Here is a 22,807-nt window from a genome sequence, read left to right as displayed (position 1 = left end):
GACTTGCTAGAATCTAGGGCTTATTTAGAACTATATCATATTTCTATTTGGGTAATAGATATTAAAACCCATCTGATTTTTATTTTTTTACAAAATGAAAATCCAAGATTGATGGGAGATTAACTTCTCTATCCTTTTTTAAAAAAATCACAAGTAATCTAGATACAGGCTACATGATTCAGCTGACATTTAAAATATGTGCAAATAGGGGGGCCTGGGTGGCTCAGTCAGTTAAGTGTCCAACTCTTGATTTCAGCTCAGGTCATGATCTTGGTGTTCATGAGATTGAGCCCCACATAGGGCTCTGCACTGGGTGTGGAGCCTGCTTAAAATTCTCTGTCCCTCTGCCCCACTCCTGCTCATGTGCACTCATGCACACTCTCTCTCTCTCAAAACAAAATAAAATAAAATAAATAAAATATGTGCAAGTAACCATGGGGTTGTATAGTTATAAAATAATTGTAATTAAAAAAATAAGCTGGCTTTCTGGGCTTGGGTAGGATAAGATTATCCAGAGTAAGAATGCGTGGGGGTGAGAGCCCACAGGCTGGGGCAGGGGCATGAGCTCCATCATTCCATCTAGCCCTATGACTAGAGGGTACGCATCAGCTCCTTCCTTCAGTAATGGGGACAATAAATCTTTTCTGTCTTTAGGGATGGTGGGAGAATAAGGTGAATAGGGAAAAGCTCTGAGACAAACCACTTCAGTCTCTTGACATGCTGGTTTCTCTCCCTCTATTACAATTTAGATAAGCAGCTTGGAAACCTGATTATAACTATGTCAAGCCATTGTTGGTCACATCCAAATTTTTAACGGAGGCTCAGATTCAACTACTTAGTGGACCACGGGGCCTCAGGGAAAGCTTCTGCTAAGCTCACGGACACAAAGGTTTTTAAAACGGCCCTCAGTCCCCTGCTACCTCCCCTATTTCATCACCTGCCTTGCCTCCTCTTGCTCTTTCTACTGCTAGCACTGGTCTTCTTAGTCTTCTGTGCGCTCACGAAGCTTGTTCTTGCCTCTCAGCCTTTGTACTTGCCATTCCATTTCTTGGGCAATCCTTCCCTCAGACATTTATATGGCTCCCTCCCTCATTCGATGTAGGTCTCTGCTATATATCACCTCCACAAAGACCTTTTATGAGCATCTTGTAAAACAGCCCACTACTGCCCCATTCTCTTGTCAGCATGTGGCATTAAAGCAAATATTTATTAGTTTACTATCTGTCCCCTACTAGAACACAGGTTACATGAGGGCAAGGACTTAGCTGTAGTATATAGTTAACACGGATTTATCAAATTTGACCATATGCTCAGAGAACAAGTCCAGAAAAATGTCTACTATTTATTGACACAAATCTCTGGCCACAAATCCCAATATTGAGGTGTGGCTTTGGTGATTGGGGCCAGATGATGGTGGCCTAAATAGACCCCAACACCTCTAATCTAAAGCTCATTCTAAAAGCAAGTCCAGAGATCTTCCTGACATCCATCCCAAAGGGCCCAAGATGGGGTCCTTCCCAAGCAGGAAGCTGCTGTAGGCCCTGATAGCCAGATCAGCCATTTTGGGAAGAAGCAACTCAAAACTTCAAACAAGGAAAGAAAAAGGACACACTAGGTTGGAAATGTCAGTTCTTGACTCTTCTGACATTCTGTCAAAAGCTCTATCTTCTATCTCTAAGGTCTATTCATTATCCTTGGACTTGAACCCCTTTGTGAGTGGAGTGAATGAAGCATGTTTGGAGGAACACCAAACAGAGGTGGATGGGGGGCCTTACATAGCAGGACCCCCAACAAATATGTCGTGAAGCCCAACCTACAAAAGAGGTGAAATCTGCTTCGTTGACCCCTCTGCATGTTTTGGACACCGCTCCCCGCTCAGCAATTATAGGAGCAACAGTCTTTCCCTTGTCCTCCTTTTTCTCCACACTCCTTCCATACACCTACTGGTTTGCCCCTATACATCCTGAGATTTGATGAAAATGATAGCCTTTTCTGCCTTAGACTGGGTCCTTGTCCTTGCTTCTACTCATCAAGTGGCCTTAAAAGAGCATCCTACTTTCTAAATCATCTGATTTACAAAGAAGCTTGTACTCTGTGAGACCACCTCATTGATTTCTAATTATAATGATTTGGAGGATAGGGGATCACCCAACCACATTCTCAGAGACTCCATGTGATTCTGATGTGATATGGATCTGCATACAAGGCACCTCCGGGAAGCTGGTACCTTATCACTTATAGTTCTACAGTGTAAAGTCACCCATTGTGAGCTTGTGCTCTAAGTAAGTGCTAAAAGAAAAGAATAATATGTATCGAGATTCAGTTGACATGAAAAGAGATCCAAGGATGACAGCTGGTGACAAATGTGAACATCAGCACTGAGCATGTATTCCCTTACAGTGATCACTCAGTGTGGTCTCTGGGGCACTGAGAAGTGTGACTATCCCCTCCGGACCCCTGTCCTTTCCTTCCCCCACAGTACAATATATGCTCCCTGAGAGCAGGCACTGGGTCTGTTCTGTTCACTGTTGCCTCCCCAGTACCTGAGGCATTGCCTGGCACATATTGCACTGAGTGAATGAAGGAAGGTATAAAGAAAACATCCCACTGCCCCATGGTGCCCTGTGCCTTGCTGACCCCTTCTTTTGTCTCCTATTGCAACGGAAATACCCCAGGAGAGGCACTTAGGTTTTACGAATCATTTACAGGGCTCTCAGGCTCTTTCTTGAGAGTAGGTTTTCATGGGATTGAGTAGAGGGAGAAAATGACACAGGGGTGATGATGGCCCTGAAATGAATAGGAAGTAGGAATGCAGAGGCTAAAGGTAAACTGGTTTTAGCTCACAGTTTCATTTCCTGAAGTTCTGTCAGGTGAAGCTTCTGTCTGATGGGAGCATTACATGGGAGCTGTCTGTTTCCAAGCTGCCTGGGTCACCTTTAGTTTTTTTTTTAAACATAAAGGACATCTATTTTTTGAATTGAAGCCTCTCCTATAGTGTTTTTATGTGAAAACCATTTTTCTAAACAATTATGAGAATCATCTCCCTCCCAAAGTGGGTTGAGGCCATGAGGGGGCTCTGCAGAACACTGGTGACTAGTTGTAAAGAGCGGAGTGAGTTGTGCCCATTGCGTAAAAGATCCCAGTACCTGTAATCTGATTTGAAGAACAGTTTTCCTAAATGCAATTATGCTGTTCCACTGAAATTCTTTCTGGAAGAGCTTGTTGCACACAAGGAAATAAGAGAAATTTGGAATGAAGCTCACAGTTTGGGCTTTCAAAGGATTCAGAGCTAGAGATATAAATTATTGAGCTAGAGTCTTAACTTCCCTCTAAACCTACTTTCAAGAAAGGACCTAAAACCCATCAGATTAATTTTTGCCAAGCTTTTCTATCACTGAAGATTTGGTGACAACGATGAGATTTCAGCAAAGGATGAGTATTGAACCAGCCAATCTTTAAGATCCTTTCCAATTCTGAGATTTTGTGATTCCATATTGTGGAGGAAAATAATCTTAGAACTCTTTGCTTATGTGCTATCTCTTATTTCAATTTAGTGGATATATTTACTTCTTCTAATGTTCTTCATAGCAATATTATTTGTTTAATTCAGCCCTGTTCAAAATTTCAAGAAAACAGTTGGATTTGGACAAACAAAAATTTAATAGCTTGCCCTCCTTATCATCATGGGAAAATTCTAGTCTGGGTTGGCATCCAGAAAAGAGACGGGTAGCTCTGTGGGTTACAAAAGAGCGAGACAGTGTGGATCATTTAGAAAACAAAAGATGACCCTTCCCTTCCTCAATGTGTGATGTTTCTGGTTGGATGCTGGAAGACTTTCTTAATGTCATTTCTATCCCTATAGCTCTACACAGGTCCAAGTTTTAAACTCAGTGCTCAGACTAGAAGAAAAGTCAGTAACTGGCTCAATAGATTAGAAAATTATATTAGCACTAGAAGAACTAACATGGGGAAAACAGGATTTCAGAAAGGATGCTACCACGTGAATTTAGAGCAGCCAGCTAGAGTGGTGTAGAGATCACCCAACCCAGTATTTGAAAGACTGGTACTGGGATTATCAGGAAACTGATATTCTAGATCTGACTCTGTCATTGACTGGCTGTGAAACCCTGGGCAAAGCATCTATCACCTCTGGGACTTGGTTTCCTCATCTACAAATAGTTTTTTTTTTTTTTTTTTTAAGTTACCTAACATTTATATAGAGTTTCCTACATTACAGGAGCTGAGGTGACTGCTTTTTTTTAAAATGTTTATTTTATTTTTGAGACAGAGAGAGAGAGAGTGAGTAGGGGAGGGGCAGAGAGAAAGGGAGAGAGAGGATCTGGAGTGAGCTCTAGGTTGATGGTGGAGAGCCCAATGTGGAGCTTGAACTCACGAACTATGAGATTATGACCTGAGCTAAAGTTGGATGTTTAACTGACTGAGCCACCCAGGCACCCCACGGTGACTGCTTTATAAGGCTCTCATTTAAGTCTCCAAAAGTCTTGGGCCTTGGAAACTCTCAAATAACATGAAGAAAGATAATACTTAAAGCAGCTTCTGCCATAGCCATTGTCCTACCCCCCACCCCCGCCCCTAGGGATCCACAAAGCAGCTCTTCTACTCATCCTTTCTCCCTGCAGGTAAGGGACTCAGGAAAGAACTTCCATGCAAAGATGGAAATTGTTTGGCCTGGAAAAAAAAAAAGGCATTTGAGACATGACTTGGTAATCTTCTGTCTTCAGCCTGTGGGGATCTATTTCTGGGGCTGGTGGAGACAAGGTGATTGTAAAACCTGAAAAGATGAAGGGAATATACGGCCTGGCCCGAAGCTGGAAGGAACTACACTAAGTGATGAATGGGATGGAATGGCCCTGAGGTTTAAAGCCCAAAGGAAGTAGATATAGGGGTCACATTACCTCTCAACCTGGAGCTTCAAGGGTAGGGCTCACTTTTAAGGGCTTATCTGAACAGAATGGTTTGGATCAAGAGTTCAATAAGCCATAGGAGTGCCTTAAGTGAACTCTGAAAGTCCCCTCCAGCCCAGGTCTATGAGATAATAAGGAAGGTTGCAGGGTATTTTTTGTTTTGGTAGGGGCAGTAACAATTTAGCATCACGTTCACATTAAGAAAAAGCACCTGGTGGAAATTTTATTTGGGAAAGTATAAAATATTAAATTAATTGATGAGATATGGCATACAAAATGTTGTTGCTGAATATTTTAATCTGGTTTCTACATTGGTAGTTGGGGCAGGGAGCTCACTGACCTGGGGGTTGGGAAACCCATTTAATCCTGACTCTACTTGCAGCCTCTTCATTTAAAAAATGCTGATAACAGTCTTTGCTCTGCCTGTCCTATGATATTGTTGTGTGAGTCAAATGAGTTAATGTATATTGCAAGTGTATTGGAAATTGTCAAATAGTTATCATATATAAGGTATCATACGTTAGATAAAGAGCTCATCTGGGGCACCTGGGTGTCTCGGTTGGCTAAGTGTCTGACTTCAGCTCAGGTCATGATCTCACAGTTCATGGGTTTGAGCCCCGCATTGGGCTCTGTGCTGACAGTTCAGAGCCTAAAGCCTGCTTTGGATTCTATGTCTCCCTCTCTCTCTCTGTCCCTCCTCTGTTTGTGCTCTGTCTCTCAAAAAACAAATAAATGCTAAAAAGTTTTTTTTTAAAAAGAAAGAAAAAGAGTTCATCTTGTCAAAAAATAAGCCTAGAGTTAGAACCAATTGCTATTTTAGGAAAAGTTCATAATTCAAATGTTCTTTCATAATTATATGCATGGATAGAGGTAAAGAAGGAGGAGGAAAAATTGAACGGTAATTGTACAGCTGAATCACCTTTCTTTTGCTTAGAAGTGAAGAAGTAGACTCTAAGTTTGCAATATCAAAAAAAGAAGGCATAGCAAAATTATTCTTACACCACATGACCCGGGTTTTCTGGGCAAGGTTAAGTCAATTTCCATGAAACTTGAGCCAAGAAATTCATGCAGACACCAGACAGCATAGTACAGCTTGCTGGTCGACCAACCTCATTTCGTGGTGTGCAAACAGCATGGAAGCCAAAATAAAAAGATGCCCAATATAAGATCATTTGAATTTTTTGAGGCTGAGACCAGAGTAACATTTAACTATTTTGGGACACAATACTATAGGGAAATAGTAATTGGAAAAAATTATATCATGATTTTCTATCTGTGGACAAGTTGAGAAATGAAAATTATCTCATGGTGGGGTACTAGGCTTAACAGGTTGAATATGCCCTCCCTGAATAGATGTCCACATCCTAATCCCTAAAACTTAAGAATATGTTACCTTACATGGCAAAAGGAACTTTGTAGATGTGACTTAACTAAGAGTCTTGAGATAGGAAATTGTCCTGGGTTATTTGGGTGGGCCCAATGTCATCACAAGGGTCTTTATAAGGGAAAGAAGAGAGAGTCAGAGTGAGGGAAGGTGATATGGTGACAAAAGCACAGGTCAGAGAGAGAGAGTGAGAGAGAAGAAGAGAGAGATTTGAAGATGTTTTACTGGTTTTGAAGTTGGAAGAAGTGTCCATGAACCAAGGAAGGCAGCTGGCCTCTAGAAACTGGAAAAGGCAAGGAAACGGATTTTTCCCTTATGGTCTCCAGAAGGAACACAGTGTTACCTGACCCATAGATTTCTGACCTTCAGGACTATAAGATAATAAATTTATGTTGGCTTAATCCATTAAGTTTGTGGTAATTTGTTTTAGCAGCAATAGGAAGTAAAACACCAGGTAATTTGAGGCTGTGGACTTCTCTGCTAAATTTGACCTCTGTAAATTGAGGAAGGGCAAAACAAAATACTAAAACATGATTAAAAACAAGATGCTAAAGATCATTTGTTAACATAAATCACTAGTTTCCTTTGATTCCATGGCCACTGCTATAATTGTGAATTGTATTCACTGGCTTCCAGTCGTACTTGCCCTTTGTTTCCTTATTATGAACACACACACACACACACACACACCACTTAAAGAAGAAAAAGAAAAGTTCCATAGGAGATGTGCCTTGACTCCTACTATGACTCCCTGCATCTCCCCACTGATGTCTCTTTACAGGAGCCCCTAGTTTCCCTATAGACCCTTCTTCCACCCCCATCTCTTTATTTCCCCCACCATGAATGAGAGGGCTTCTTGATCTTCCTTGAGGCAATTGTTTCCCAAACTTTAGGCTACTTTGAGGAAGAGGTTGTGAAAGGAAAATCTCAGGAATTACATGGCTGGTAATGCTTACTAATGCCTGTTGAGAACAGCCTCTGGTTTGCTGCTGGGCCCATTGGTGGGAGAATCTGGAACCAAGATTTTGCTCAAACAGCTGCTTTGAGCTTGTGTGTGGCCCCATCTCTGCACAGGAGAGTAAGCTGGAGGCCTAACAGACTGACGCTGTTTAGCTTATGTAAATAGGGTGGGCCACTTTTTTCAATGTGCCTGCGACAGTAGGGAGAATGGCATTAACTCTTCTAAAGCCATGGAAAGAATATGGAGTACCACACTGTGGCATTCAGCTGAAAGACCCAGCTCTCAGCACCCCACCTGGACAACTACATAGCAGAGCACAGGAGCCTGTGATTGGCTGGGACAGAACTGACCCAGAGATGAGATATGAGAGATATGACCACTAGGCCATTTCTCTACAGTGATAAAAATCTCTGATTCAGCCTCCCAAAGACTAGCATTAAATGGTTCAAGACACCATTAGGGTAGACTATCTGATCAGAATTTTCATACAGAAAGATTGTATCAATAGGACATACTGGAGTTTTGAGTTATGTAGGCACAGCATCAATTGTCCAAATGAGCTCATAGTCACTCTGGCCTCTCCTCTCCCTCTTCCCCCAACATACAGCATTACTACAGAAAAATGAAGGGTAGGAACTAGAAGGAAAAACATTCTGCTTTCTCTATGAAGGTTTTCCTAAATTTCAAAGAGAAAGGGCTTCCCCCATCGTACCACTCAGCTGCTCCCTCCCCAAATTCTCTCCCAAGAAGTATCTTCTAGGAAGAGAACCTCTGGGGATAAAGCGTTTCCAAATAGGACTCCTTCCACTTGGGCTTTACAGATGAAAACCTTAAACCTGGAAAGAACAGAAACACGTACATGCTCGGATGTGAAGGCAATGAGCCTGGGAACAGCAGCCATTCCTTTCTCCTTGACTTCTGGGAACATCTTAAAGCGTGCAATCAGCATGGCATACATGTTAGATATAGCGCCACCTAAAGTAACAGCAACACACAGTTACCTTTTCTAGTTATTATCAACATCATTTCACATGCAAGAAGCATTCCTCATTTCCACTGACCCAGAATCCTCCTGGGACACAGGAGAAGGCCATCGTATTGGTTTTCCTTTGAACTGAATCCTCAAACTCAGACTGAATCCTCAGGCTAAGAGGGTCCAGAGAAAGGAGCACTGGGCCCAACCACAGGTTGGATGCCACCCCTCCACACCCCAAATCTGTCAGCTAAAGAGAACGGCGATTGATTCTGCTCTTGCTGGGAGTCCTTTGAAGCGGTTCTTAAGAACTGAGAAATTGTTGCCTTCCTTCCCACCTTGTGAGTGTGGTCATTCTTCATTAGTTCTGTGAAAATCCTACTTCTATCCTGATGGAGAACACATTTCTTTTCATTTTGACTCATTCAATGCCTTGCACTTGCACCAAGACAAAATCAGTTGCAGTTCACAGTGTGGACTGTTAATCAATAATCCTTACAGAATGAGGATAAACATCCAAGCCCATCTCATCATACTCTTCTGTTAATTTCCCCACAACAGTTCTTCCCTCCCAAAGACATCACAGAAATATAATTGTAACAGCTAACAAAATCTCATTTCAAAATGATGCAAAAACACAAAACGAAGGGAATTTTAAGTCTATATTGCATTGCTTTTCTTGTGTCATTCTAAGATTGTCAAGGATTTCATACCATAATGTTTACATCATATAAGTAAGGTCTCCTTTGACAAGCAAAGGAGCTTTTCCCCAAGATTGTTGGAAAGTTTAGGATTTCTGCTATACCAAGAGACAGAGTGTTGTGCATGAACATGGATACGCTGGCATGGAAGCTGTAACACCACGTGGCGGAGTGAAGGCACTATCTCCTCCTTTCCCCATAGGAGACACACTGGGCTCAGCCATGATGTGGGTGCCCTGAGTTCCCTTCCCTTTGGGTGGCTGAGGAGCAGAGGGCTCTTTAAATCAAAATGAATGGCCCACGTAGGGCCACAATTTTTGCCTCATGAACCCTGGGCTCTGATGCAAGCAGGCAGGCTGGCACAGAGCAGTCAGTACCCAGATCCTGGCTCTGTGCTCCGTCAGAATAAGGGAAATTTCTACCTCTTCTGAACCCCAGAGACACAGGGCAAGCAAAATCCAGGTCAGGCCTTCTCTGAACAGACACCTTGTCTGAAAGGCTGAGTGCGTAGGATGCTGCTGGGCAAGGGATCAGCTATTAAAGGAAATTTTACTCTAGCGTGTGGTTTCTCCGTCTTGGCACTTGATGGTATTTTGGCTGGATAACTGCTTGTGGTGGGGGCTGTCCTGTGCCCTGGGGATGTATGTGGCAGCATCTCTGGTTACTACCTGCCAGGTGCTGGTAGCACTACACACCCCACCACCAAATTGTGACAATCAAAAACTTCTCGGGGTGCCTAGGTGGCTCAGTTGGTTAAACGTCTGACTCTTAATTTCGGCTCGGGTCACGATCTCAACGGTTGTGAGATCGAGCCCTGCATCAAGCTCTGCGCTGAGCGTGGAACCTGCTTGAGATTCTCTCTCTCCCCCTCTGCCCCTCCCTGCTTGCATGCATGTGTGCGCTCTCTCTTTCAAAATAAATAAATAAACTTAAAAAAACCTTCTCCATTCTTTGCCAAGTGTTGCCTGGGGGTACAATAGCCTCCATGTGAGAAGCACTGCCCTAGTTCTTGTCAGAGAGGCTGGGGAGAAAGGAGGCCAGAAGGAGAAGGGAAAGGTGAACACAAAGAAAGTGTGTCACATGGCACAGTTACTCAAGAAGCTTCCAGCTTTGCTTTCCCACTCCTCATTTTGCCACTCAGTTATTCTCTAAAGATCCCGTATCCCTACTCTTCGTCCTCTGCCATCTCTTACTTGGCATCATGGCTGCCTTCGGACTTCTGGTGAAGCCCAAGATCGTTAAAAAGATGTCCACGAAGTTTATCAGGCACCAGTCAGACTGATGTGTCAAAATTAAGTACAACTGGCAGAACCCTAGAGGCATTGACAACAAGATGTGCAGAAGATTCAAGGGCCAGATCTTGATGGCCAACGTTGGCTATGGAAGCAACAAGAAAACAAAGCACATGCTGGCCAGTGGTTCCAGAAGTTCCTAGTCCACAGCATCAAGAAGCTTGAATTGTGGCTGATGTGCAACAAATCTTACTGTGCAGAGATTGCTCACAATGCCTCCTCCAAGAGCCACAGAGCTGTTGTGGAAAGAGCAGCCCAGCTGGCCCTCAGAGTCACCAACCCCGATGCCAGGCTGCACAGCGAAGAAAATGAATAGACTGCTTATGTGCACATTGCATTAGTGTTAATAATACCATAAAACTAAAAGAAAAAAAATCCAGTAGGTCTGAGAGAAAGGAAGAGGATTCTGGGCCACTAGACAGAGCAGACTGCTTTGTGCAGCCCAGGCAGGAGGATGGATGCGTCTTCCAGAGAAAGGATGCAAATACAAGCTCTGAAACATCAGGAAAATCCCGTTAGACAGGAAAAGGTTTGTGACTAAGCCATGATTTCCCTTTCTTCTCCTTCAGCCTTTGTGACTTGCTGAGCAGTGAGGAATACTCCAGGTCTCTTTGGTTCCCAGATGTGATATCACATTAACAGATTTCTTCTAGACATCCCAAAGAACTTTCCATGAAGCATAAATCCTCTGTTGTTATAGATGGAGGTGTAAGGTAAACTGAGCTGAGTTATATATTCAAGTCACAGATCTAACTCTTTGTGTTTAGTCCTGGGCAACAAGACCTTCAGATCTCAGGCCCATAAGATGTATGATTTTCCCTGTTCCTACCTTTTAAATTGTAAGACCCTTTACCCCAGGAATGAGCCTGGATGCTACCCAGAAAGGCATCCATTAGCAAGTGAGGATGCTATAATCCCTCTCTCTCGGTAATGGCTTGTAGAAAGCAGGGCAGAAACAGTTTGCCAATGGCCTTTACTTCTGTCCCCTTCCCATTCTGCAATGTCTACATTATATTTAGCATATGGCATCTGTGGCTTCCATGTTGGCATGGGAGCATATGGATCTTTAGCATCCAGGGAAGGAGCCTCATGATCAAGGTTAAGTCTTTTTACTTGATCATTTGGTCACGTAGAAAGACTGACCAAATGATCAGGTGTCCCGTGATGGGGGTGTCCATACCTGGCTTAGCAGAGCTTCGGAAGAGGATTCTTTCTCTGGGTGTATATTTTCTGGAGTGGGTGGGCTCCAAGACCAGCTAAATTAGGCCTGGCCCAAGCCCCCTTAGCCAATTTTTCAGGGTCAACAGGAACAACTGTTCTTCCCACTCCCAGGGACCGTTAAAAGAGAGTCCAGGATTCTCAATCACACACCAACCTCATAAGAGGAAGAAGAATAGAGGTAGAAACGATGTTGATCTCTGAACACTACCTAATTCCTCATGAAAAATATCTTACGAGCATCAGTTCCAGAGAATGATGACAAAATTCCCTCAATAGGGAATGGTTTTCCAAAGGAAAACTAAGTCCTCTACAAAATAAAGGCTAGCTTAAAATTCATCACAACTGGTGTTCAATGAAAAAAAAAAGAAGGCTAATTTTCCCTTCCATTTAACTAACATGTTTTCCTTCTGCACCTGAAAAATTGTGAGGTATTTTTAAAATCATAAAATATAATAGCAGATCTGAGCTTGTGGGTAAAGCTGCTTAATTTAAGCCCTATCCTTGAGGCCTCTGTTGCTTGTTTATAATTTCTTCTTTCAACCTGTTCTTTATTTTCTCTCTCCCTCATCATCCACTTGTCTTGGCAGGTTTGCTGCAGGGACATCTTGATGTGGCTTTTGCTGGGCCTGACATAATGGCAGGTGTGGCTTTGACGCCCCCAGCAGGGCCAATCTCAGTGTACTGAGTGTATGACCCCTTCTGATGACCCTCTCCTGCCACTGATTAGGTGACAGTCTGCACACCAGGTTTATTTTCCATGGGTCAGTGACTCTCTCCCCATTGCCTTTCTAACTTCTATTTCTTCCTGCATCAAACCAAGGTCACACACAGATCTGGAATGAAGGGCAAAGCTTTTTGTGTCAGGTTGATTCTCTTGGCTGGAAGAGGTGTAGATAATGGAGCTTAGAATCCAATGGCTGGTGATAAAAGTAGGATGGAAAAGACTGAATGGTATGATAAAGAAGGAAGAAGAAACCTCTTGAAGAAATCATCACCCTCTGTTTCAGCTTTAAGAAATGGTTTCCCAGGGGCACCTGGGTGGTTCAGTTGGTTAAGTGGCCAACTTTGGCTCAGGTCATGAGCTCGCAGTTCATGAGTTCAAGCCCTACGTCAGGCTCTGTGCTGACAGCTCAGAGCCTGGAGCCTGCTTCAGATTCTGTGTCTCCCTCTCTCTCTGCCCCTCCCCTGCTCATGCTTTATCTCTCTGTCTCTCAAAAAAAAAAAAATTAAAAAAAATGATTTCCCGGAAACAAATATAATATAAAACGGGGGGGGGAGGTACAAAACAGAAGAGACTCATAAATATGGAGAACAAACTGAGGGTTATGGGAGGGGTTGTGGGAGGGGGGATGGGCTAAATGGGTAAGAGGCACTAAGGAATCTACTCCTGAAATCATTGTCACACTATATGCTAACTAATTTGGATGTAAATTAAAAAAAAAATAAAAATAAAACAAGTTAATAACAAAAAATGGTTTCCCAAGCCACTCTCTACCCTCCTTGAAATTAGTATGAATCAGCTTCTCTGGTTGTTACTTGAAAGGGACAGGGTACACAGGCTCTGTTACAGAGATCTGCCTCGTAATGCATCCTGAAACAGGATGCTTTATTAAACGAGGCTACCCTTTCACTAATTGTGGGAAGTTTCAGAGAGCGAATTCCCTTATTAGGAATCTTTATTCCTTTGTTCCACATGATCCATACATCTTCTGTGTAGGATTACAGTAGGAGTACTGGCTAAATGTCATCCCTGTTCATTCTCTTTCTGAACACAAATAACTATTGCTCAAGCATGAGGTAGTTGCTTGGAAGCATGGTCAGTGGTCATGTATAGTCACACTCATTCTTTTGATCAACATAACTCATTTAACCTAAGCAGAAACACAGACTAGGTATTTAATTGTTCCTAGGTTCATAATGAGGCATTGCATATCAGAAGAAAAACCACAAAGAAAGGTTGAAATATCACATACCAGGAGAAAATATCCCATCTCCGGAGCCCCCAGGCCAGCCAATGATTTCTCTCATTTTTTTCAGCGTGACATATTCCAAGAGCACAAATACTGGAGCAATTTCATAGGTGAACCTGAAATGTAGTAATGGTCACATTTTATGCATGCAACTCAAAGAAATAATTCATCGTCACAACACGTATAGAACTACTGTATTTCCTTTTTCAAGCCCTACATTCACCCAAGTTTTGATTATAGCATTAAGCAGACAGAAAATTACATCTTCTAAAGGACTGCTCATTTTCCTATATTCCTAAAGTTAGGAGCTTCAATTATTGGCTTAATGCCTAAGGGTCACTTATCAAATGAATAAACAAAAAACATTGCCGAGTAATTCTATTTAAAAAAACAGCATCTGGTCCCATTTCTCTTTCATATTATATATAATTATAAATCCCAAATGCCAAAAAAAGTGCCTTTTGTGTTTGAAAAATGTTGTATAGCTTTGATTGCATGAAAGATGTATCAGGACTTCAGTTAGATTGAACACCCTTATACTTCTGAAGTTGATATCCCTATTTTAGGAGCTAATCGATAAAAAAAGATTTTCACAGGAGAGGCTGAATAAAGACTATGAAATCTCACTAATAATTATCTTGGATTAAGCAAAACACATTAACTACTCACATATTAGTGTTTGCTGTTGATGTCAGCCAGTCTGCTGCTAATCCAACCATATCTAGTCCCGTGGAAAGTTGATTGAAGTACCTGGGATGCCCTGAAGAAAACAGAGTACCAGAATCAGGACTGCACCAAGTGAAAATAAATGCCTCTCAAACACATGATTTCTCTAGCTAAAGAACCTTGAAAGATCCTTCAGTAATAGGAAATCTGTATTCAGAAACCCAACATGTGTGTGTGCGTGCACATGTGCGTGCGCGCGCGCACACACACACACACACACACACACCCCAAAGGAGCATTTCATGTAACGAGACAGACTATTTTGGGTTATGGTGTTTCTTAAAACACACTCTAAAAATCTTCCTCTGAACGTTATCCTATAAAAAAATAACAAATGTGGTTTGCCATGTGGATGCTAGTTTACCTCCTAGCATCCCTTCAGTGTATTTGCAAACTAAAATGCTAGTACAATCCAAAGCTATTCTTGTTTGCACGCATGCTGCTGAAAATCCTTTTTTTGTTGTTGAAGTTGTTCTGGGAATCAGTCATACCATGACATCCGCCAGGCATGCCAACATTCATAATAATATCCGTGACAAATGGCTGATGATTACAAAAGACAAGGCAAAAATGAGAAAATAGGACACTGTTGAATGATTTGCCCTGGATTCAAAAGGTGATGATTGCCTAAAGATGGCATGGACAAATCTAATTCTTGTCAATTCTTTTCCGTCCAAATATTTGATTATAAACAACAGAACTTCTTCATAGTTGTGATTTAAAATAAAGCTGAATACAGTCAGCATCACCGTGTTGTCAACAAGATACGTAAAGATATATTCAATGGACGGATGAGTCCATTAGCAAGGCTTATCTAATTAACTTCTAGATTTCTCTAAAACTCTCTACAGGAGTTGACATCCGAATACTCCTGAGGCCATTATTTAAAATGTGGTGGTAAATACCTCGTCAGAATTCCATTCCTTGTCTTGCCCCATAAAAGCCTATCTCTAAATCTGCGATTTGTTTGGCAGCCCACATTTTGGAAGATTATCAATTATGGAAATAGCATCTGATAAAAAGGCATCCGCCACTTATTGGACATCTGTCTGAAGCCTGGGGATGACAGTCTCTCCAGCCAGTATGGGCAAAACAAGATAAAGGAAGGCAATGAGGAAAGCAGGGACAAAAGTCAACACAGAGCTTATCTCTAGTACTGGAGTGCTCCCTTATCAGCCGCGGGCATGTGGCTAGACAATTAGACACTGAGAAAAGATAGGGGCTGGGAAAGGGCACATTTCAAAGAGACTGGGATTTGTGTGGCTCTCGCTCATTCTCCAGCATTGTTTTGCCTCCCTGTGGCACGGTGCCCTTCTACCTTTTCGCTCCTTACCAGGCCCTCTGCAGCTGACCCTGTCAGTTGATGCATCCGCAGAAAGTGAGAAAGCCCCTTTGCTGCTGCCGGGCGCTGTCTGGAACAACCCTCTCCTGTCTCTGCCTCATTGACTCCCCATTTCATTAAAGCTCACAGCTGAAGTCACAGCCGCTTCTCCCCTCCCGATGCCCCTTCATTTTCTCTTTCCCTGAGCCATTTCTTTAAAGTGAGGAAAATAATAACGATTAGCAAATCAATCCGTTAATCTACTCTCCCAATTCATATGCATTTTCTGGATGAATCTGGTGTCCATTATCACACACTGTTTAACTCTCTAGAAACTTTGGCATGAAAACCTCCGCATAAAATGGAGAGAAATTTCAAGGTGCATGTGGGTTCCCAGGGTATCAAAAGGTCAATTCATCCTGATGACTGCCTTTGGAAAACTGTGAAACAAGTTTGATGTTTCAAGCTTGACTCTTTTCTCCTATATTTTTTTGACCTTGGTCTCCCATTTCACCTGAATCTCTCCTCCTCAAAATTTTCATTCATTGATAGTGATGTGAAAATATGGAAGGAGATAGTTTGCCAGGTTAGAACAACGTGTTCTCTTGATTTCTGCAGAAGTATGCTACAGAAATATTCTATTTGCTCTCTTCCTGTGACCCCTGAAGGCTGCTAGGCAATCCAGGCAGGGCTTTTGGAAAGAAAGGGTGTAAAAGTACCGCCTGGGAGGCTGCCAGCTGTCCCTGTGCATGCCTTCCGCGGCTGCCACCACCCCCACCGGGCCCGGAATCGGTGGCCACACGCAGTCGCAGCCAGGGAGGCAGTGAGGGGGGAATGTGAGATTAGAGCTGCTGGCGCCTCTGGAATGCTCCAGCTGGGAAGGATGTGCAGGCTATGGGAGCCACCAGCCCCAGGCAGCTCAAACCCTCTCGTCCACAATCAGATGGGGAGGGCCCCAAAGTCGGTCCAAACTGCTCTCCTGGTACCTGCAGCGCACACCCAAGGACGGCCTCATTTATTGATGCTTCAATTTCTTTGTCTGATGGTTCCGTAGAAAGACTCAAGACAACATTAACCCTTGCACTCCCCAACCACCACCACCACCACCACCAAGTCCAATGACCCCTGAAAATCTTAATTATTCCAGAATTCTATTATTCTCTGCAGTTTTCAGTTTTCTGTTCCAACAGTTCCCACAGGGGTAATTTTAAAAACACATGAAGACTTCATTTGAAAGTATTTCCCCACTGGCTCTCATGCCTCTCCATGCTTGGAGGCCAGGTGGAAATTAGATTAAGGACTCTCAGTAGAAAGCAGGTGATAACATATTTTATAAAAGCATCTCCTGAGGTACACTAAAATGCCTAACAGTCATAGGGATGGTAACTATTTTACAGACCCTAAATATTACTAGCTGTCAAATACCAGGTATAGCATAAAAACCTGTAAATTTGCAAGTCAAAAAAAGAGGAGGTGACCAGTGTTAATTCTTTGAAATTCTATTTGGGAGTGAAATGGGAAGACCAGAAGACTACATCTGCTATAAATAATTATTGATATTGATGCTTAGAAATTCAACTTCATCATATTTTCCTCTGAACTTTAAATGCATTAGATCTCCACTTGACCAACAGTTTCAAAAGCATTATGGCAAAATCTAAATATTGAATTGGTCCATCTTCTCCTGACACTAACTGAAACATTGACCGAATGATGACTTTCACTGATTTGCAATTCCCATGGTCTTAACTCTTTAAATTGCTTTTCAGACATCACCAGCTTTTAAGGATGAAGATGTAAAACACTTTTATAGGTACGTTTTGGTTTGGTAGCAATGAAAATAATAGGGAGCAGCCTACTATTAAGATATTTAAATATTAGGTTAGGGAATAGGTCAAACAAAAATGAATTAAAAGCACTATTCATATTTGCACCTGCAGATACATAAAAAGCTGGGAAGAGGAACATTTTTAATGCCTAGTATATACACATTCTGTGGATTCTCTGTGAACATAACTGAGAATGAGACCTAATAAGCCTTCAAAATTCATATCCCACAGACCGAGTGTGATAGAAATCACCAGGTTAAATTCCTTTCCCTAGTATCTGGTTCCAAGTCTACAGCCTCACAAAAGTAGATACTAATAATACGGTAAATCGATTTCCCAAGGCTTCTTCTCTGCATACTTTCCCTCTCAGTTGGTATACCGAATGCAAAAACAAAAACAAAAACAGTAGCTTAAAGCCACCCAGCAAACACTCTTAAAATGTTTGTTGTTGATTAGAGTAACACCAATAATTAATTAACCAAAAAATTTGCAACATAAAAAGATCAAGTTCCTGTGGTAATTAATATTCATGTGACATTTTTATTTGCTAGCAGAGCTTTTTAAGGTTACATATCAATTTAGATCCACAAGGTATTCTTCCCCTCCTGAAAGTCATTCGTACTTATTTTTATTGCTTTAATGAAGTGTAGTGCCATCATGCATCAGCATGATTAGAGACAATGCAGGAAGAGAAGGGGTAATCACGATTGGGAGAGATGACTAGCGACTTTGTGTAGACAAAATGAAAGCTTAGAACGTGCCCAAATAAACATTACACCTGGGACTACAAAATGGATAAAGTGTGAAGAATACTGTGAAAAAGCAATAAATAGAAAATACATTTTAAAATAAGGATATCTGATTCCCCTCCCTCACCCACTTTCTTTTTTTATATACGGAATGGCTGAAAAGCACACATCCTTATATAACATGGCTGAATTGTTATGCTAGTTTGTATTGTGTTTTCTTTTGTGTACATTTCTTTAAAAATAGAGAAATCCTGGGGTTCAAATATGAAGTCCTGAACATTTGAGACAATGCCAAAATATTATCCCTCTGTTTCAGTGATTATATGGGATGGTTTGTCCAATGCCTGACCATTCCTATGCCATGGAAATTACTAGCACTCCTCTAGTATTTGGGCTTTTGTTTGGATCATGCCTTTTGAGCTTCCATTTCCATATTCCCTTTCTTTCTCCATTTTGAGTCACTTCTACTGGCCTCTGCTGACAAATGGTTGCTTCTACATCAGTGGTTAATCTCCGTGGCCCAATACGTGCAATGTAAAATCTGATGATTTATACTTAATACATTTATAATGTTTCTGACATTATCAACTTCAGAAGCATTAACATTAATAGTAAAGGGTACCTTTCTTTGTTTTATATCGTTCTAATAATGACTTTTTTTAGTGATGAAAATAACTTTGCAAATTTGAAAATACCAGTAACACCATCAAACAGAAAAATGTTTATATAAAAATAAAAATTGTAAAAGAAAAAAGAGCTTTATTATTTTTGATTGGACAATACCTGTTTTTATTGCATATTTTAGAGTCGTTTGGCAATGCATCAAAATTTCCTCCAAATTTTGTGGTTGGTCTGCCAATTCCCAGTTATACTCTTGCAGGAGCTCATTAGGGTAATGGAAATCAATCACTTTGGTTGATCTGTCGAAACTTTTCACCACATACTGAAGCAAAATGCCCATTACATCTTGCAGAAACGCCAAAGTGGGCCTTTCTCCATCACAGGCTGGCAGCAGGTCTAAAGAATGGAATCAAAATGTCACATTTTAATTTTATCGTGAAAATGTCCAGGCAAGATCTTGATTCGGCAATTTCTCTTTGGCCTGAGAGATTTTGTGTTAAAAAAAAAAAATCTTCAGGAAACGCAGAGCATTTTCTTTAAAAGGGAGGTATTTTTCAACGATAAAGGAATAAGAGAAATTGCGATTTCTCCCACACCCCAAATTAATCCTTGTATTTCAATCCATGGCGTATTTGCTTTCTTTTTTTAAAAAGGAGTGTGCCTCCATTCATCTATTGCAGAGGGGTTTGTCCTAAATGTTGTATCTGAATAAATCATCTTAAGTGGTTATGGAAATACGTCACATCAGAAATGTTTGAGGAATGCCTTTGGGCAACTCAGACAAAGTGGAGCATGCAATGTTAAGGTCTCTGGCCTATTACGTTAGCTCGGTATTTCCTAAGTCTGCGTGTGTGTGTGTGTGTGTGTGTGTGCGCGCGCGCGCGCGCGCGCATGTTTAGGTGACTGGGTGGGTAAACGCAAGGAACTAAAACCTTGCGCAGGTCTCACCTGAATAGAATAGTTCCCCTGTGAAACTGCAGCTACGAATTACTCTTTCGATCTAAAGACCTAGAAAGTCTCAGCAATTCCGAACGGGAAACCAAGTCCTATCGGTTTCAGTCGCACCAAGAAGCCGACCTCGAGGTCCAGCGCTCGAGGGGGCTCTGCCAGCCGCAGACCCGAAGGCAGCACTGGAGCATGAACGCCGCGGCTCTAGAATCCCCTCCTAACGCCCGCGCCCAGCGCCACGTAGAGGCCGGGTCTGGGTTCAGGCCCGTCGTATCTCGCTTTCAGCTGAAGATTCTTGCGAAGTCCGCCCCTTCCCTGCCTCTCCACGCCTCGGGTCAGGCCCCTGGCACTGAGTCCCTTCTGGCTGCGGTGGGTGGGACCGAGCCAGGGGCCGTGGTATTCGGGGGCCCCGCGAGGCGCCTTTACCTGTTGCGTGTAGAAACGCATAGTTGACATCCGCTTTGGGGCAGCTGCAAGGCTTCTGGTTACAGGCACAGGTGGCCTTCCGGGAGGTGGCCCGCGCGGGCTGGCTCCCTCCACTCTCTGCCGGCTTCTCTGAATCCCCGTAGAGCAGGGCTAGGCAAGGACAGGGAGCGCGTTGGTCAGCCGCCCGCCTGGCCCGGCTGCATCGCCCCTGCCCACTCCCAGCCAGGAAACCTCCACTCCGCTGTTGGGGATGCGGAGGTAAGAAGGTGACATTGCCCCCGCGGGACTGGCCTTGTCCGATTCCCTCCCCCGGCACTTGCACTCACCGCACAGCTTGTTTCCGATGCCGCCCGTGAACTTCTGGGCCACCTGACACCAGGCTCTCGCTGCAAGGAAAGACAGGCAGGAGGACAGCGAGTCAGAAAGACAACAGCAGACGGACGTGTGAAATTTCGTTCTGTGGGAACAACGGCAATAAGCCCGGGGTCCGGAAAGGGGCTGCCTGGGGCTCCGCACAAAGGGCGGGTGCAGGATGGGTGCGGGGGCCTGGTGGCCCGGCCCAGCCCGACCTTAGGTTCGGTGATTTGTTTCCAAGAGAAGCCCATACTTCAGCCCTTTTACACTTGCCTTCCAGGTGCCAATAGGTTCGGCCAAACTCCCCTTTCCTGCCTTGGTCCGGCGAGTTTTCCTAGATACCGAAGCTGTCCGTTGGCTCTCCTTCCAGACCAAGAATTCTCTCTTTTCCATTTATTTTTCCTTTTCCCACAGCCACTCTATCCCTCTACAGGGTCCAGACACCAAGATGGTGGCAGTGCCCCAGGCCCACGGAATTCGGTGTCGAGGGGACGGGTCTGTGTTTGGGGAGCTCTCCCAGACTTCATTGAAAAGGGCTTGTGATTCTTTGGGTGTCTTTCCAAGGGATAAGGGCCCGTGGGGTTTTGGTCTCTTGGGCCATCAGGGATCTACACCGAGAGCAGGGTGAAGTGTCCCAAGTTTCCTGTTGCAGGTGGAAAAACCGCTCCCGTCTTCCCTAGCCCCGCAAACCCCAGTCCACCCGCAAAGCTCGCCTGCTGCAGGCCCCGGTATCCCTACCTGTGCCGGGGTTCTCGGGATCCCCGGAGCCATCTTCAGACCCGAAGGACCAAAAGCCTGAGCCTGGAGTTGCCATCAGCGCCGTGAGACTGGAGCAAGTCGCCTCCGAGTGCGAACTGTCAGCAAGCTGCCCTCGGCTCGGCCCTGAGCGCGCGTGCGTGCGTGAGTGTGGCGGGAGGAGGGCACCGCGCGGGGACCCGCGCAGCCGTGCGGCAGAGGGTGGGTGTCACACTGGGACAGGAAACGTGCGTGTGTGTGCGTGTGTGTGTGTGTGTGGGGGGGGGGAGATTAGGGTTTAGAGACGTGGCAACTCTCTGAAAGCTGAGGTTGAATAGGGAAGGAGACCAAAGGGTCCGCGCAGCCAGGGTATGGGAAAGCGCCGAGCACCCGACTGCATTTGAAGGAGAAGGAGTCCAACCCGGATGGATGAGGGGGCGGCGGAGAGAAAAAAATGGGAGAGGGAGGATGCGAGGCAGACAGCGCGAACGCACTGGAGTCAGAGCGTGTGGGTGGGAGGCGTGCGGGCGAGCCCCTGGGGAGCGCGAGGCGGGGGGCAGGCGGGCAGTCCCCGCGGGCCCGGGTGCGCTGTCCAGAGTGCTAACGCTGGGACTGCGCGCTGGCTTCAGCGAGGCGGAGAGGGTGGCCCGATGAGTCTCATAGAAGCATCGATTGGCGTATTGTTTGTGGTCTGGCTCCTGCTGCCGGGAAGGAGGCACGATTTCCGCGCCGCCTTCCTGCAAGACGGTGCTGAGGTCGCTGTGACCTCGAGAGCCTCGGCGGCTGGGCTGGAATCACGAGCGGTTCGTGAGCTTGGGGAGGGGACGGTGGGGGAAGGGCGCCTACGTACTGAAGGGCCCATTTCGGCTCCTTAGGCTAGACTGACGCCTTCCTACTGAGCCGCGCGGCGGTCCGGAGCGCGTCATTCCTGTGCTTCGGAGAGCGCAGTCGCCGGGCCCACCGTCCAGGATCTGACTGACTGATGGGAGAAAGACTGCTGATTGAGGCAATTAAAATCCATGCAGGAGCCTATCACCGAGGACCTCGGGTTGGGGAAAAAAATAATAAAAGGAATGGAAACTTCTTGGAGGGGAACGAGGGAGAGCAACTAGCGTCGTCAGCATTGACGGCTGATGGGGGATGGGATCGGGTCGTTTGGTGACCTTGGCCTGCGGAGGCGTGGAAGGTTTTGCTGCTTTCGTGTGACCAGAATCGATATGTGCGTGGGAGACCTGCATAGAGTTTCCAACTAGGCAATCTGAGCTTTCCAAATCCGAGGCGGAAAGAAGGCATCGCCTGCTGGGCCCTCGAGTCAGCGGGTCTCAAATCAATGATCTGTCCATCCCACCTCCGAAAATCTAAATGATACCGGGCAATTGGAGGTGGGGGGAGGGCGAGATTCACTCTTTCTGAGGCCTGGTGAGAAGGGCTTTCTTCTTTCCCTAGAAAGTCAGAATCTCTCCTCTCTTACAATATCCTTTCTCTAAAAGCTGTTAAACAAAGGGAAGGCGTCCTGAGAGTTTGGGCCGCGTTGAGTTTGCGTTGCTTCCCCTTGATAGCGGAGGTCAGAGTCAAGTACACCTTGCGGGCTCCTGGGCTCTCAGAGAGAGTGCGAGGAAGACCCTGGTGGGGAAGGGTTGCATCCCGCCTTCTGCCGCGTGCATTCCCTTG

The 22,807-nt window shown here is 44.3% G+C and overlaps 1 protein-coding gene and 1 pseudogene across 1 annotated transcript in view; one reads left to right on the top strand and one right to left on the bottom strand.

Annotated features, from left to right (window-relative positions):
* Positions 1-21,215, bottom strand: part of GAD2 (glutamate decarboxylase 2) — an 84,354-nt gene extending 63,139 nt beyond the window's left edge. The window contains exons 1-7 of the mRNA XM_007081308.3: positions 21,140-21,215; positions 20,374-20,433; positions 20,048-20,197; positions 18,836-19,069; positions 14,097-14,187; positions 13,431-13,543; positions 8,130-8,245 (exon numbers count right to left, since the gene is read on the bottom strand). Coding sequence (XP_007081370.1) covers positions 8,130-8,245; positions 13,431-13,543; positions 14,097-14,187; positions 18,836-19,069; positions 20,048-20,197; positions 20,374-20,433; positions 21,140-21,215 — 840 coding nt within the window. The remainder of the gene's footprint in view (positions 1-8,129; positions 8,246-13,430; positions 13,544-14,096; positions 14,188-18,835; positions 19,070-20,047; positions 20,198-20,373; positions 20,434-21,139) is intronic.
* Positions 10,146-10,552, top strand: LOC107179568 (annotated as a pseudogene).
* Positions 21,216-22,807: the final 1,592 nt, after the last annotated feature.

The sequence above is a fragment of the Panthera tigris genome, chromosome B4, assembly GCF_018350195.1.
Source record: "Panthera tigris isolate Pti1 chromosome B4, P.tigris_Pti1_mat1.1, whole genome shotgun sequence".
NCBI lineage: Eukaryota > Metazoa > Chordata > Mammalia > Carnivora > Felidae > Panthera > Panthera tigris.
The sequence above is the reverse complement of the archived record's forward strand: the minus strand, read 5'-3'. Positions and strand labels throughout refer to the sequence as shown.